At 44.5% G+C, this 16,388-nt stretch overlaps 1 protein-coding gene across 1 annotated transcript in view; it reads left to right on the plus strand.

Annotated features, from left to right (window-relative positions):
- Positions 1-4,803, plus strand: part of ABLIM3 (actin binding LIM protein family member 3) — a 106,364-nt gene extending 101,561 nt beyond the window's left edge. Inside the window, exons 21-24 of the mRNA XM_064484429.1 lie at positions 1,023-1,083; positions 1,762-1,769; positions 2,280-2,360; positions 4,524-4,803. Coding sequence (XP_064340499.1) covers positions 1,023-1,083; positions 1,762-1,769; positions 2,280-2,360; positions 4,524-4,637 — 264 coding nt within the window. The 3' untranslated portion in view covers positions 4,638-4,803. The remainder of the gene's footprint in view (positions 1-1,022; positions 1,084-1,761; positions 1,770-2,279; positions 2,361-4,523) is intronic.
- Positions 4,804-16,388: the final 11,585 nt, after the last annotated feature.

Genomic DNA, 16,388 nt, shown 5'->3' on the forward strand with positions numbered 1-16,388 from the left:
ACTCACCTGCCAAGGCTTGGAGCCTTCTGAGCTGTTTGATGGCCTGTGGCATAAGACCCCCATGGAAGCTGTGAGTTGGTTTAAGGACTGGATGGGAAAGAAAAATATGTCTTGTTGGAAAAAGAAGAAGCTATGTGGCTAGACAAGTGATGGGGTGAAGGGCAGGCACACTGAGATAGACGTTTATTTACTGAGTACCTACTAAGTGCCAGGCACTGTTCTGGGTGCTGAGCGTCCTGCAGTGAATAAATCTGCTCCCGTATTCATGTTCCAGCTCCTCCCGTTAAAAACCTGTCATGTAGAGGAGACACTGCAGAGGAACAGAAGTGGCAGACTTGTTAAGAGACAGTATTAGTGTTGAGCACACGAAAGGGATCAGCGCTCCACGAGAGCGCAATGGCTGGTGTGAACGTCCTGCGTCCGCCCCCGCCGAGGAGCACACAGGCCCTGTGCCCCACACACCCAGGGCCTAGACGTGCGCTCATGAACAGGTGTTTACTGAAAGCCTGTTATGTACGCCGGGCACTGCTCTGGGTGCTTGGAGTACCTCAATGACCAAACAAAACAAAGACCTTTGGAGCTTAAATTCTTGCAGGGAGAAACAGAAAGCAAGTAGTAAATAGCATACAAGTCAGCTTACACAGAAGGTAGAAAGTGCTGGGGAAGAAAGGGAGGAAACTGAGCAGGATAAGAGGGACTGGGAGTCGAGGGAGGGGCGACTTACAGTTTCAGACAGGGTTGTCAAGACAGATCTCAGAAAAAAGGGGGGATACTTGAGTAATGAAAGAAAGCATGAGCTGTAACTCACCAATAAATGAACATTTATTGAGTACCTACTGTGTGCAAGGCCTAGGCACTAGGGGTATGGAAGTAAATTAAATATCTCCCAACCTGAGACGGAGGCTTCTGAGAGGGCCCCGTGTCCCACCAGGCCCAGTCCATTTTCTGGAGACACATGAGTACTTGAGGGAGGCAGAGGTGGGCCTGCCTCAGAACAACCCTGGTTTCTGTCTCCCCTGCAGACACCCAGCGCTGACTTGTTCCACTATGACAGCATGAACGCCGTCAACTGGGGCATGCGAGGTGAGTGCCGGCCTCTCCTGGGGCTTCAGAGGGCCCTTGTTATGATGCACTGCTCATAACTGCGGGTGACCAGCAAACAACACTGGCCTCAAGCTGGGCTTTGTCCAAACTCTGAGTTCCCCTCCCTTTCACTTCCTGTTCCCTCCCTTTCCCTTGCTCTTCCCTCGTCCTCTCAAGTCCCTGGCCTTGGGTGATCTCCAGGCCATCTGTCCCATCTGGGTTCCCAGCGTCATCACAGAGGGCTGTTCTCCCAGGACTGCTGAGCTAGAGCTGCCTGCCAGCCTTGGGTGGAGGGAAATACTCATAGCCAGATGCACTGTGTTCCCAGCAAAAATTCCATGAGCTTCATGCTCTCTGCCAGTGATGCTCTCCCACCAGCCTCCGCCAGCTCCTACAAGCAGGCTCAGGCAGGAAAGCAGGCCCACGTCAAACCCTGGAGGACTCCCTCCAGACGATGAAGGGTCTCACCCATGTGTTTCACAGCTAAGTATCTCAAAAGTCATATTGCCCCTAAAAATACATCTCTGGTTCAGCCCAATCCCTTTCTCTATTGTGTTCATACCAGCCTTGATTTGGGGTGAATTCATTAAGGACAGGGTCTCTGTGACAGAGGCCAGTGTAGTGACACAAAGCAAAGACTGATGGTTTCTACTGTGTGTGTCTCTTCTCTCTCTACAGAGTACAAGGTAAAGAAGATACATAGACCCTGAGTGTCTCTGGGACCAGCAGAAAGATGACAGCCCTATCCAGGCAGGGAAGGGAATATCAATAAATAACCCCAAGTGTCCTCTCAAGACTAGCATTTCCAGTCCCTCCTTGGCCTACTTTCCCTAAATTCTGCCCTACGTCTCTTGCTTCCTGAAATCAGACAGTTTCCCCCCGGGCCTCAGAGACTTTCTGGAGGCTTGTCAATCACAGATACAAGACATTTACATTCAGGCACCCCTGTGCTCACATTAAGGCCAGAAGCCACAAAGTAATCCCTGGCAGTATTCGAGGACTCTGGCACCTTGTGTTTTGGGAGAAGGTACCTTGGGGCTGCCAGGAAACCCCAAAGAGGACAAACTCAGCCCTTCCTCCAGACTTCAACCTCTGGCCATTTCTGGATAGAGGAGGGGGCCCAGACACGAAATACGTCTGAAGAGACAAGCCCACCACTGTCACCCAACCAGCAAACACCCCCCCTCTCTCTTCAGATCTACCCTTATGAACTGCTGCTGGTGACCACAAGAGGAAGAAACCGACTGCCCAAGGATGTGGACCGGACACGTCTAGAGGTAAGTTTAGAGAACTGAGCGTGAGCCTCTGGGTTTGAAGCAATTCCAGAAATTGCCTAATCTAACCCAGCTTGGGAGGGGCAGGCAGAATGGCATTAAGGTCATGCAGCTTATTGAAAAAGCAGAGACTCCAACCTGGTTTCCTTAGTCCAAGACTGTTCCATGATGTTCCATGCAGCCTCCTCAATTCAGTTAGCTTCTGTGGTGCACAGCTACAGTGTGTCCCCATCGGGGGCTGATGCTTCTGCGACATAAGAGAGCTAGATTTGGTTCCCGCCCTCAAGGGCCCTGCAGTCTGACTGATAAGTAGGAACGGAGCATTAGTTTTATGCAGGACTGTATAGAAAACCAGTACCTGTGGTGGGGGAAGGATGGGGACAGCGCTGTGTAGCGTAAACACATAAGCAAGTCTGGAGCCAGACTCCCTAGCTTCCAGCCATGATGCTGCATCCCTAGGGAGAACGGCTTGGCCATGTGACAACCTCACCAAGCAGTTCTCTCCTCTGTAAAGCGGGTGATTGTCATGCTTCCCCCAAGCTGCCAAATGACATACATGAGACAATACACATAGAGCCCTTGACACAGAGCCTGGCAGTGTGCTGAATAGAAAGTTCTCCAGGAATGTTTCATTGCTGTTATTCAGAGAAGACCACAAAGGCTGGGTGGGTTGACACAGGCTTCCAGAAAGAGGAAGGATTTGGATAGATTTTGAAGGGGAGGGGAGGTGGGTTTAGATGGATAAAGAGAGGAAGGAGAGCATCGTGAGCAGTGGGAGCAGCGTAAAGAAGGCACAGAGGCGGCCTGAGCATGGCATTGGGCTCTGGAGCCATCAAGCCCACTTGGGTGGAGTTCTGGTCCCTGGTTACTTGGGTTCCAGGAGCACACCCTGCCCTTTCCACCCTGGTGCCTTTCCCTACAGACACCCTTGCCACCTTGCCAGCCTGCTCACTGCTTGGGGCTGCATTCTAGTGATGCCGGTGCCCCAGAGCCTCCCCCAGGTTGTTGCTCACCTCTTCCGCCAGGCTCCCCCAGCCCTGTGTCCAGAGCGCAGACCTACCACCTTACCCTCTCCTTTGTATCCATCCATTTCCTCTGTGTGACACGTTGTCTGCCATCTACCACAGAGCCTGGACTAGGGGAGGTGTCAGGAGATGTTTGTGGAATTGAATGCAGGCTCATAAGAGAGGAAGCTCAGCAGTTCTTGGGAGAAGTATATCAACCATCCCTGACCTGAGCAGAGGAGGCCTTAGGAAGGGGATGCGAGTGGACCAGGAGGCCAGGAAGCTCTGTGAGTTCTTCCAGCTCTAGCATGCTGGGGTAGCAGTGAAGGAAGCCACCTCCTCCTCCTCCTATTTAGGACCACTGTACACTGGTCAGAGAAGAAAGAGAAGGGGCAAATGTGTAGGGGAAATTTTTTTAACTGAATAGTACCTGAAAGCCTTTATCTCTTGCACAAGCATGTGAAGCCACCGTGTTTGGCAGCAGGGCTGGAAGGTCCGGAGCTGCTGCCCCTTCCTTTCTGACTCCCACAGTGATCATAAGGCACCCTGATGAAGGACCCAGGGTAACCAGGGACATATCTTGGAAATGACTGGCGGGTGGTGCCACGGTCACTTCTGGTTATGACACTCTCTACATCTATGAGGCAGGACACTGACGTCAGCCAAGCACAATGCCATGAGGATGTGCAGACCAATTAAGGTCTGTGGAAGGTATGACAGCCATGGAGGTATGTCACTTGGATCAGTCTGGAAGAAAGAACTTGCTGTTCAGCTACAAACGTGCAGAGAGCTGATAATGTCCAGTCATTAGTTCCACTTAGGACCTGCTTCATTTTTTCAGCTAAGGGCACATTCCTCCCAGGCAACGCCAGCCAGTTACTGAGCATGATGAGGCTAATTTAAAAGAACAAAGCTCCATCAAAAATAAGGAGTATATTGTGTATGTGTGTTTATATGCAATATATTGTATATGGGAAGTCAAATAGCCAGAATTATACATGAAACTAGGGGTGGGGTGGCGGCGGGCTTCTCAGCACAAGAGACGTGGAAGACAGAAGACGGCCGTTCTGGGTGTAAGTAAGCCGCCTCCCCTCCCCGGGGCCACTCCTGCACCTCACATCCTCAAGTTCTTCCCTCTCTGTCTCCTCCCACCTCCTTTCAGCGCCACCTGTCCCAGGAAGAGTTCTACCAAGTCTTCGGTATGACCATCTCTGAGTTTGACCGGCTGGCCCTCTGGAAGAGGAATGAACTAAAGAAGCAAGCCCGGCTGTTCTAGGCGGAGGCTCTATAAATACATACGCATTTATATAAAGATATATGTAAAAATCTCTATCCTGAAGCTCGGTATAATCCTCTCCTGTGTAACGGGACTCACTGCCTGCCATGAGACTTGCTTTCTGTACCGTCAGGCAAGCCCACATCATCAAGATATTTTTATGCTCCTTACTTTCTCTTTTCTAAGTGCAATGGGGTTTGGGGAAGGGATTTGAGGGGACTCCCATCCTTTTACTGGGGAGCCTTTTTATATTGAAACATCTGTCCTGAGTCCCCCAAGGTCCAACTCTCTTTCCTAAAGGAGGTGCCTGAAGGAGTCTCTCTTCTCCTCGGCTCTTCCCCCCCCCCCCCCCCCCCGTCTCCAGGGAGGATGCTGACCATGCACTTTTCATACCTTATTGGCCCCAGAGGGGCCCTCCCACGGGAGGATCCAGTGTGTTCTCCCCAAGTCACTGAGCACCTTTGAGAGCCTGTGAAGAATTTTCTCATCGCCCCTACTAGGACCTCAGTGCTCTCTGGGGGTGACGCAGCTGTGAGTGTGGGCCTCACATCCACTCGTTACAGAAGGAAACAGAAGTGCAGAGGGCCTTGGCTTCTCACCTCTTCAGTCCTCCTTCTGCCTTTGATTCTCACCTCTGATCCAAATCTGTGACTCATGGTAGGAAAACAACAAGCACTTCCCTTCCCTACACCATTACTTCCAATGGCCCCTTGCCTGGCCCCCACGTGGAGAACCAGAGGGAGGGAGCAGGAGACAGAGTTGGAGCCGCAGGACCTCTTGGGACCCTCCCTCACTACCCTGACCCTCCTGATCCCACCCCCTTTGGAGGAGAGGCCCATTATCACAGCCTGTATTCTTCAGCCTTACTACAATCTATGTGCCTGACAACTCACCACAGGGCTACTGTTCCCACCACAGCTCCAACCGAACAACTAGACAGACAACCTCTAACACACCCCCCCCCCAAAGGTAATATAGGCCATGTCCTAAAGAAAGGCTCTTGGTCTATGTCTGCTGGTCCCCGGGCTGGCAGAAAAACCCAACCAGACCCCCACTAGTCCTTGGCTCCCACTGCGAAGTTGGCCATGGTTCATGGAGGAAACTTCTGGAAGAATGGCTGCCTGTGAGATTCCAAAATGGAGCACTGACCACCACCACTCACGGTCATCCTGATTTCCCCAACGGCTGCCTTTCCTGCCTCCTTGCCTTCTGGCACAGGGGTCAGATCTTAACCTTCTCACCTCCTCTAGCCAAACCTGCAACCATGAGTTGGTATGGTTGGTGGGGTCTGTTCCTTCCTGGAGATGCCCTGAGTCAGACCATGGAAGTCATGGAGGAAGGATGAAGAAGTGGAAATGACAATTGTAACTCTCAAGAGGCTGGTGATGTCATGTGGCAAATGTAGAACTGACTTCAACTCAACAAACCCTCACTGAGCACCTGCTGATGCTGAGCACCTGCTGTATACTGAGCACTGAATGGGGGAGGGAGATGGAAATACTGGGATGATCAACATAGGGCCCATTCTGCTGGGCATGCCTAGGAACATGGGTATCATACGGCACATACTCAGACATGATGGATGTGAGGCACAAAGGGATAGGAGAAAGCATGAGAAAGTGTTTGTGACATTACTGAGAAGGCCGATGCAGTTGATGCAGACCAAGGAAAGCTTTCTGGAAGAGACTGCATTCGAGCAAAGTTCAGGAAGGATCTTTGCAAACTGGGAGGAAACTGTAACTTCAAAGGGTGATAGGATGAGGGGCCAGAAGGGAGATCTAATATGCTTTCATTTAAAATGTCAACCCTCTCTGCAACTTCTCTTTTTGGCCAATGTCTTTCAACTGTCCTGACCCCTTTAGAAATGTCCCCAGCCAGACAGTCATTGAAACTGCCTCATTATCACTGGTTTAGAACTTGGCAAGACTGAAGGGCTTTTGTTACTGTTGTTGGGTATTTTTGTTCCCCATAAAAGCACATAACTTCAACTCAGACTTGTGTCCTTCTGTTGTTTCTAGTGTGAGTAGAAATGAGTGATGTGGGAAGAGGCTGAACCATGCACATTTTTCAAAATAAAAGGGTTAGAGAGAAGCCTGCCCTTGGCCTCGGTTTCTCTTTCTGGAAGCAAGTTTGACGAGGTAAGCATTACCCAGATTGTTCCCTGCAGAACATGGGGTCCTGCAGGATGGAGGAGGATATTCCCATAACAACTAAGGTTCTGTGATCAAAAAATAAGAACAGCAAGACCAAGGTGAGCCGGCAACTTCCAAGAGGCAGTGAACCTGGAGGTGGGGAAGCACGGTGAGTGTCAGAGTTCTCATCCTCAGTAAGCCAGAAACTGCCCAACCTCTGCACTGACCTTGTCTGATTCAGTGCTGCAGTTACTGACAAACACAAGAGGGAGGAGGTCAAGATGGGGAGTAGAAGGACATGGAGCTCACCTCCCCACATACACACATCAAAAATATATCTACATGTGGAAAAATTCTCACAGAAAACCAACTGAAAACTGGCATAAGATCTCTTATACAACCAAAGCTGCAAGAAAGATCCCCATGTAACTGGGCAGGATGAAGGAAAAAAAGGCACTGGGAAGGGACCAGCACCCATGAGAAGGAGCTGTGACAGGAAAGGTTCCCTCTCCCTGGAAACCCCCTTCACCAGCTGGGAGGTCAACCAGGACAGATAGGGAGTTGAAGGAGCCTGGTTTCTGCTCATGAGGAGTGTGTGGATGCTGGCTTGCTAGCAATCAAGGCAGAGAGAAAACCAGCACATAATGGCTGCCACATCACCACACGTCTCATCCCAAAAACCTGCTCCAGGCAAGGATGATGCTAGTATGTGCAGCAGCTAGGTGCTGAAACTTGGGCTTCAGCAGATGGACCATGGGAGAGGACCTGGTCTAGCTGAAGACTTGGTCTAGAGAGAGCCCAAGGGGCCTGGAGTGTGACCTGGGCTGCCACTGTTAGCATGTGGAGGGCAGGGCACAGGTCCCGCACAGGAGCCCCAATGTCAGCAGGCAGCATGGGGCATGGGCCCACCATATGAGCCCCACTGTTGGTGGCTCCAATGGCAGCAGGCTTAGTGAGCCTGCATGTGGCAGGGATGAGGCTGACCTCAGAGCTGGTTATCGGGGTTCCCACAGGAAGGGTAGGTCCGAGGGAAGGTCCACCATCAGTGGACTATGTTGGCACACACACCAGGTGGTGTGGCATCACAGACTCACGTGTCCCCAGTGGACAGTGCCTGGGGAGGAGTACACAGCAGTACCTCTCCCAGTGGAAGTGCTCCAGGCCTGCCTACCTCACACTGCAGCTTGGAGCCAGATCTGGGGCAGACCAGCCCTGGAAGAGTTCTATCAAAGAGGCAGCCCAGATTCTAGGCAGCAGCCCAACCACCTTGATTCCTGCAGCCACAACACCCCAGTCTCCAGCAACAGCCTAACACTATGTTTCAGACGAACACAATGGAGAAGGGGGCGTGACCTTGGGCTGCTTCCGGGCAAAACTGAGGACGCCTGCACTGGCAATGCATAGTATCACAGTGACCAGATGGGCTTTACTTGCTTCAACACTCACCTCACTGAGGACAGAGCACACACTTACATGCGACAGAGCCTTATTGAATGTGACCCTCGAGCTTCTACTCCAACAACTGGGGATCAAACCTCACTCTTGACAGGGTTCTGACAGCCACAGAACAAAGAGGAGGCCCCACCCAACTTCTAGAGCAGGCTCTGGTCACAACACCAATCACACTCCCTATCAAGGGGGTAACAGGCCAGCACACTCTGAGGAAAGATACAGCAAACATCCATACCAAAAATACTGGACTCACACAGTCTACACAAAGACACTCCCACATAAAAACAGACCTTCAAGACCACAGTAGGTAATTTTTTCTCCTAAATTTACAGAGACAGAGAAATTTAAGTAAAATGAAAAAGCAGAGGAACTACTCCCAATTAAAAGAACAAGAGAAATTTCCTGAAAGAGCAAATAATAAAACAGACCTCTCTAGTCTACTAGATCCCAAGTTCAAAAAAGAGGTAATAAAAATGCTAAATGAATTAAAGATTATCAATAGAAATACAGATCACTCTAACAAGGAACTAGAAACTATAAGAGGAACCAGTGAAAACTAGGCAACTCAAATGCCGAGATAAAAAGGCAGATCTTCCAGACAGAAATCAATAAGGTGACAGAGATACTAAATGACACGATAAAACAGCTAGACTAAATTGGTATTGACAGGACACTACATCCAAGAAAAGCAAAATACACATTCTTTTCATGTATGCATGGAACATTCTTTAGGATAGACCACATACTAGGACACAAAACAAGGCTCAACAAATTTAAAGCATCTTCTCTGACCACAACATTATGAAACTAGAAATTAACCACAGAAAGAGAAACAGGGAAAAAAAGACCACATGGAGACTAAACAACATACTACTAAAAAAAAAAAAAAAGTCAATGATGAAATCAAATAAGAAATAAGAAAATACCTCAAGATAAATGGCAATGAAACACAGCCTTACAATATCGATGGGATGCAGCAAAAGCTGTTCTAAGAGGGAAGTTCAGAGATATAGAGGCCTTCCTCAAAAAACAAGAAAAATCTGAAATAAATAACATAACCTACCACCTAAAAGAGTTAGAAAAAGACAAAACCCAAAGTCAGCAGAAGGAAGGAAATAATAAAAGATCAGAGGGGAAATAAATAAAATAGAGATAAAAAATAGAACAGATGACTAAAAGCAAGTGCTGGTTTTTTAAAAACGATAAACAAAATCAACAAACCTCTAGGCAGGTTCACCAAGGAAAAAAGAGACAGGACCCAAATAAACAAAATAAGAAATAAAAGAAGTAAATTACAACCAAGACCACAGAAATACAAAAAAAAAAACTGTAAGAAATTAGTATAAACACTTATATAGCAACACATTGGACAACCTAGAAGAAATGGACATTTCTAGAAATACACAGCCTGCCAAAACTAAGTCAAGAAGAAACAGATAACTTGAAGAGACCAATCACTTGAAGTGAATTAGAATCTGTAATTTAAAAACTCCCTTCAAACAAAAGTCCACGATCAGATGTCTTTACTGGGAAATTCTACAAAATATATAAAGAACAACTTAGACCTATCCTTCTCAAACTCTTCCAAAAGACTGAAGAGGAGGGAACACTCCCAAAGGCATTCTATGAAGCCACCGTCAACCCAGACCAAAACCAAAACACTACAGAGAAAGAAAATTACAGGCCAGTATCTGATGAATATAGACGCAAAAATCCTCAACAAAGTATAAGAAAACTGAATCCAACAATACATAAAAACGATCATATACCATGATCACGTTGAATTAATTCCAGGATCACAAGGATGGTTCAACATACATGAATCAACAGACTTACCATATGATCCAGCAATCCCACTCCTGGGCGATATCTGGAGGCAACTCTAATTCAGAAAGATAAAGAGACTTCCAGTCAAGATGGCGGAGTGATAGGATCGCGAGCTTGCCTCTCCTCATGACTACAACAAATCCACAACTGAGTGCTAAACAACCATCCAAAAAAGAGACTGGAACCTAGCAAAAAAGATCTTCTGCAACTGGAAACATAAAGAGGGAGGGAACCACAGCAGGATGGTAGGAGGGGCGTGCTCGTGATATAATTGGGCCCCATACCCCCCAGGTGGACAACCCACAAGCTGAAGAATAGTTAAGTCGCAGAGGCCCTCCCACAGGAGTGAGAGCTCTAAGCCCCACGTCAGGCTCCCCAGCTCAGGTTCTGGCACTGGGAAGAAAAGGAGACCCCACGACATCTGGTCTTGAAGGCCAGTGAGGCTTGGTGCCAGGAGTCCCATGGGACTGGGGGAAACAGAGACTCCATTCGTGTGGGAAGCATACACAGAATCTCATGTGCGCCAGGTCCAGTACCAGAGGCAGTGACTTCATAGGAACCTGGGCCAGGCCTGCTTGCTGGATTTGGACGGTCTTCTGGGGACATGGGGGATGGGTGTGGCTCACCCAGGGGACATAAAAGCTGGTGGTGGACATTCTGGGAGTGTTAATCTACATGAGCTTTCCTGGAGGCTGACATCTTGATTGGATCATTAGCACCAAGACCTAGCCCCACCCAATAGCCTGCAGGGAAGCCTCAGGCCAAACAACATAGAGTGGGAACACAGCCCCACCCATCAGACTTCCTAAGCCACAAAGGCCTGTAGACACGGCCCTACCCACCAGAGATCCAGGACCAAGCTTCACCAAGCAGTGGCCAGGCACCTGCTCCTCCTGCCAGGAACCCTGCATAAGCCTCTAGTCCATCCTCATCCACCAGGGGCAGATACTAGAAATAAGAAAACTACAATCCCAAAGCCTGTGGAAGGAATCCACAAACACATAGAAAGACAATATGAGGCGGCAAAGGAATATTTCCCGGGCCAAGGCACAAGATAAAATCCCAGGAGAAGAAGTAAGTGATGAGGAGATAAGCAATTTATCTGAGAAAGAGTTTAAAGTAATGATGGCCAAGATGTTCATAGAAATCAAGAGGAGTATAGATGCACATAGCAAAGTCTTTAGCAAAGAGTTGAAAAATATAAAGAATACCCAGAGTTGAAGAACAAAATCACTGAAATGAATAACATGAAGGAACCAAGAATAGACTAAATGAAGCAGAAGAATGGATCAGTGAGCTAGAAGACAGATTAGTGGAAACCACTACTTCAGAAAACAGAAAAAAGAATAAAAAGGAATGAGGATAATTTAAGAGAACTCTGGAACAACATAAAGGGCTCAAATATTCACATTATAGGGGTCCCAGAAAGAGAAGAGAGAGAGAAAGGAGCTGAGAAAATTTCTGGAGAGATAATCACTGAAAACTTCCCCAACTTGGGAAAGGAAACAGTCACCCAAGTCCAGGAAGTGCAGAGAGTACCACACAGGTTCAACCCAAAGAAGAACACACCAAGGCATATAGTCATCAAATTGACAAAAATTAAGGATAAAGAGAAAATATTAAAATCAGCAAGAAAAAAGCAACAAATAACATACAAGGGAACTCCCATAAGGTTATTAGCTGCTTTTTCAGCAGAAACTCTACAGGCCAGAAGGGAGTGGCACAATATATTTAAAGTGATGCAAGGGGAAAACTTACAACCAAGTATACTTTATCCAGCAAAGCTCTCGTTCAGACTTGATGGAGAAATCAAAAACTTCACAGATAAACAAAAGCTAAAAGATTTCAGCACCACCAAACCAGCTTTACAACAAATCTTAAAGGAACTTCTCTAGTCATCAAACCATAAGAAAAGAGAACAAAAAGAAGAAAGAAAGGAAAGAAAAAAAAAAAAGACCTACAAAAGATTGCTTTGGCTGTTTGGGGTCTTTTGTGGTCCTTATAAACTTTGGAATTGTTTGTTCTAGTTCTGTGAGGAATGTCGTGAGTATTTTGATGGGAGTTGTGCTGGATCTGTGGATTGCTTTGGGTAGTGTGGCCATTTTAATAGTGTTGATTCTTCCAATCCAAAAGCACAAGAAATCTTTCCATTTCTTTGTGTCATTTTGGTTTTCAGAATATAGGTAACCTTCTTGGTTAAGTTTATTTCTAGGTATTTTGTTGTTTTTGATGTATTGGAAATGTTTATGTAGGTTATAAAATTCTGGTTTTTGAAGTGAAAAAAAGTGAATAAAGGGCCACAAATGGCAAAGTATCCTTCTTTCTTATGGTGAGTTGTATTCCATTACATATATGTATGCTGCATCTTCATTATCCATTCAACTATTGATGTGCACTTAGGATGCTTCTGTATCTTGGCAATTATAAATAATGTAGCAAGGTGTATATATCTTTTTGAATTAATTTTTATTTTGTGGTTGGCTTTATTCCTTCGATAACTATGAAAGTTTAAAAAGCTAAAGCTCTAAACGTTCTTAGAAACAATGAACAGTACATTTATGTAAATTTAAAAATATATGTGCAGTGAAAAAAATGAGCTATCAAGCCATGAAAGACATGGAAGAAACTTAAAAGACATATTACTAAATGAAAGAAACCAGTCAGAAGAGGCTACAATCTGTACGATTCCAACCAAATGACATTCTGGAAAAGGCACAGCTACAGAAACAATAAGATCATGGTTTCCGGGGTGGGGGGAGGGAGGGATGAATAGATGGAGCACAATGGATTTTTAGGATGATGAAATTACCCTGTATGATACTACAGTGGTGGCTACATGTCATTATACATTTGTCAAAGTCCATAGAATGTACAACATCAAGAGTGAACCCTAATGTAAACTATGGAATTTCGTTGATAATAATGTGTCCATGTTGGTTCATTGATTGTACCAAATATGTCACAGTGATGAGGGATGTTGAGTATATGTGGGTGGGGAGGGCTATATGGGAACTCTGTATTTCCTGCTCAATTCTGCTGTAAACCTATAACTGCTCTAAAAAAAAAAAAAGTCTATTAAAACAAACAAACGAACAAAAGATATCTGCACACCAATGTTCACAGCAGCACCATACACAATAGCCAAGACATGGAAACAACCTAAATGTCCATCGACAGATGACTGGATAAAGAAGTTGTGGTATATTTATATAATGGAATACTACTCGGCCATCAAAAAGAATAGAACCATGCCATTTGCAGCAACATGCATGGACCTAGAGATCATCATTCTAAGTGAAGTAAGCCAGAAAGAAAACGAAAAATACCATATGACATCACTCATATGTGGTATCTTAAAAAAAAAAAAAAAAAAGGGACACCATGAACTCATCTACAAAACAGAAACAGACTCGTAGACTTAGGAAACAATCTTAGGGGGAAAGGGGGTGGGAGGGGATAAATTTGGGAATTTGAGATTTACAAATGTTACCCACTATATATAAAAACAAATTTTTTAGAAAAGTTTCTTTTGTATGGCACAAGGAACTATGCTCAATATCTTGCAATAACCTTTAATAGAAAAAAATTTTAAATGAATATATTTATATATATGCATGACCGGGATATCGTGCTGTACACTAGAGATAGACACATTGTAATTGACTGTACTTCAATTAAAAAAAAAACCAATGAGTCAAAAATGAAATTAAAGAAGAAATTAAAAAATACTTTGAGACAAACAATTAAAACACAACCATACAAAATCTATGGGATGCAGCAAAAGCAAAAGTCGTAGGAGGGAAAGTTCATAGCTATACAGGCCTTCCTCAAAAGTAAGAACAATCTCAAGTAAACAACCTAACCTATCACCTAAAAGAATTAGCAAACGAAGAACAAACAAAACCTAGTCAGCAGAAGGAAGGAAATAATAAAGATCAGGGAGGAAATAAATAAAATAGATATTAAAAAATAGAAAAAAATCAATCAAACCAAGACTGGTTTTCTGAAAGAGTAAACAAAACTGACAAACCTCTTGTCAGGCTCATCTAGAAGAAAAGAGAGAGGACACAAATAAACAAAATAAGAAAGGACAATGGAGAGATTACAACCAATACTGCAGAAATACAAAAAACTAAGAGATATATACGGTGTATATGTATATATGTGTGTGTGTGTGTGTGTATAAATAAAATACGGAAACAAATTGGACCACCTAGAAGAAATGGACAAGCTTCTGTAAACATACACTCCACCAAGACTGAATCAAGAAGAAGTAGACTACTTGGACATAACGATCACTAGAAATGAAATAGAATCAGCAATAAAAAGTCTCCCTTCAAACAGAAGTCCAGGACCAGATGCCTTCCCTGGAGAATTCCACCAAACATACAAAGAACTCATACTGATCCTTTTCAAACTCTTCCAAAAGTTTAAAAAGGAGGGAATACTCCCAAACTCATTCTGTGAAGCCACCATCACCGTGATACCAAAACCAGACACTACTCCCAAAAAAAAATTACAGGCCAGTATCATTGATGAGCATAGATGTAAAAATCTTCAACAAAATATTAGCAAACAGAATCCAACAACACACTAAAAAAGATCATACACCATGATCAAGTTGGATTCCTCCCAGGGACATAAGGATGGTTCAACATATGTAAATCAATCAGTGTGATATATTCCATATCTACAAGAGAAAGAACAAAAATCACATGATCATTTCAGTAGATGCAGGAAAAGAATTTTATAAAATTCAACACCCATTTATGATGAAAGCTCTTACCAAAGTGGGTATAGAGGGAACATAACATAATAAAAGCTATTTATGACACACTGACAGCAAGCATAATACTCAATGGTGAAAAACCAAAGGCCTTCCCACTAAAATTTGGAATACGACAAGGATGCCCACTCTCACCACGTCAAATCAATATAGTTTTGGAGTCCTAGCCACAGCAATCAGACAAGGAAAAGAAATAAACAGGGATCCAAATTGGAAGAGAAGAGGTAAAATCATCACTATATGCAGATGACATGATGCTATATATAGAAAACCTTAAAAGCTCCACACAAAAACTACTAGAGCTGATAAAAGAATTCAGCAAGGTAGCAGGATACAAGATTAACATACAGAAATCTGTTGCACTTCATTCCACTAACAATGAAATATCAGAGAGAGAGAGAGAGTAAAGAAATAATCCCTTTTAAACTCACATCACATTAAAAAACAATAAAATGCTTAGAAAAAAAATCTGACCAAGGAGGGGAAAAACTTACACAAGGAGGACTACAAAATGCTGATTAAGGAAATTAAAGATGACTTGAAAAGAGATCCTATGCTCTTGGACTGGAAAAATCAATACTGGTAACCTGGCCATACCCCTAAAAGCAATCTATAGGTTTAATGCCATCCCTATCAAATTACCCAGGACATTTTTCACCGAACAAGAACAAATAATCCTAAATTTTACATGGAATCACAAAAGACCCAGAATTGCCAAAGCAATACTGAAGGAAAAGAACAAAACTGGAGGAATAGCCCTCCCAGACTTCAGATAATACTACACAGTTATAGTCATCAACACAGCATGGTACTGGCATAAAAACAGACATATGGATCAATGGAACAGAATAGAGAGCCCAGAAATAAACCCACAGAGTTTTGGTCAATTAATCTTCGACAAAGGAGGTAAGAATATACAATGGAGAAAAGACAGTCTCATCAGCAAGTCGTGGTGGGAAAACTGGACAGCTGCATGTAATTCAATGAAGTTAGTTAGAACTCTCCCTCATACCATACACAAAAATAAACTTAAAATGGCTCAAAGACTTAAACATAAGATAAGACACTATAAACCTGCTGGAGGAAAACAGGCAAAACATTCTCTGACATAAATCTTAGCAATGTTCTCCTAGGGCAGTCTACCCAGGCAATAGAAATAAAAGCAAAAATAAACAAATTGGACCTAATTAAACTTACAAGCTTTTGCACAGCAAAGGAAACCATAAGTAAAACAAAACATCAACCTATGGTACAGGAGAAAATATCTGCAAGTGATGCAACTGACAAAGGTTTAATTACCAGAATATATAAACAGCTCATACAACTTAATAACCAAAAAACAAACAACAAAGTTCAAAAGTGGGCAGAAGACCTACAACAAGCAATTATCCAGTGAAGACACACAAATGGCCAACAGGCACATGAAAAAATGCTCAATATTGCTAATCATCAGAGAAATGCAAATCAAAACTACCATGAGATATATCACCTCACACCAGCCAGAATGGCCATCATTAAAAAGTCCACAAATGATAGATGTGGGAGAGGGTGTGG

The sequence above is a fragment of the Camelus dromedarius genome, chromosome 3, assembly GCF_036321535.1.
Source record: "Camelus dromedarius isolate mCamDro1 chromosome 3, mCamDro1.pat, whole genome shotgun sequence".
Classification (NCBI taxonomy): domain Eukaryota; kingdom Metazoa; phylum Chordata; class Mammalia; order Artiodactyla; family Camelidae; genus Camelus; species Camelus dromedarius.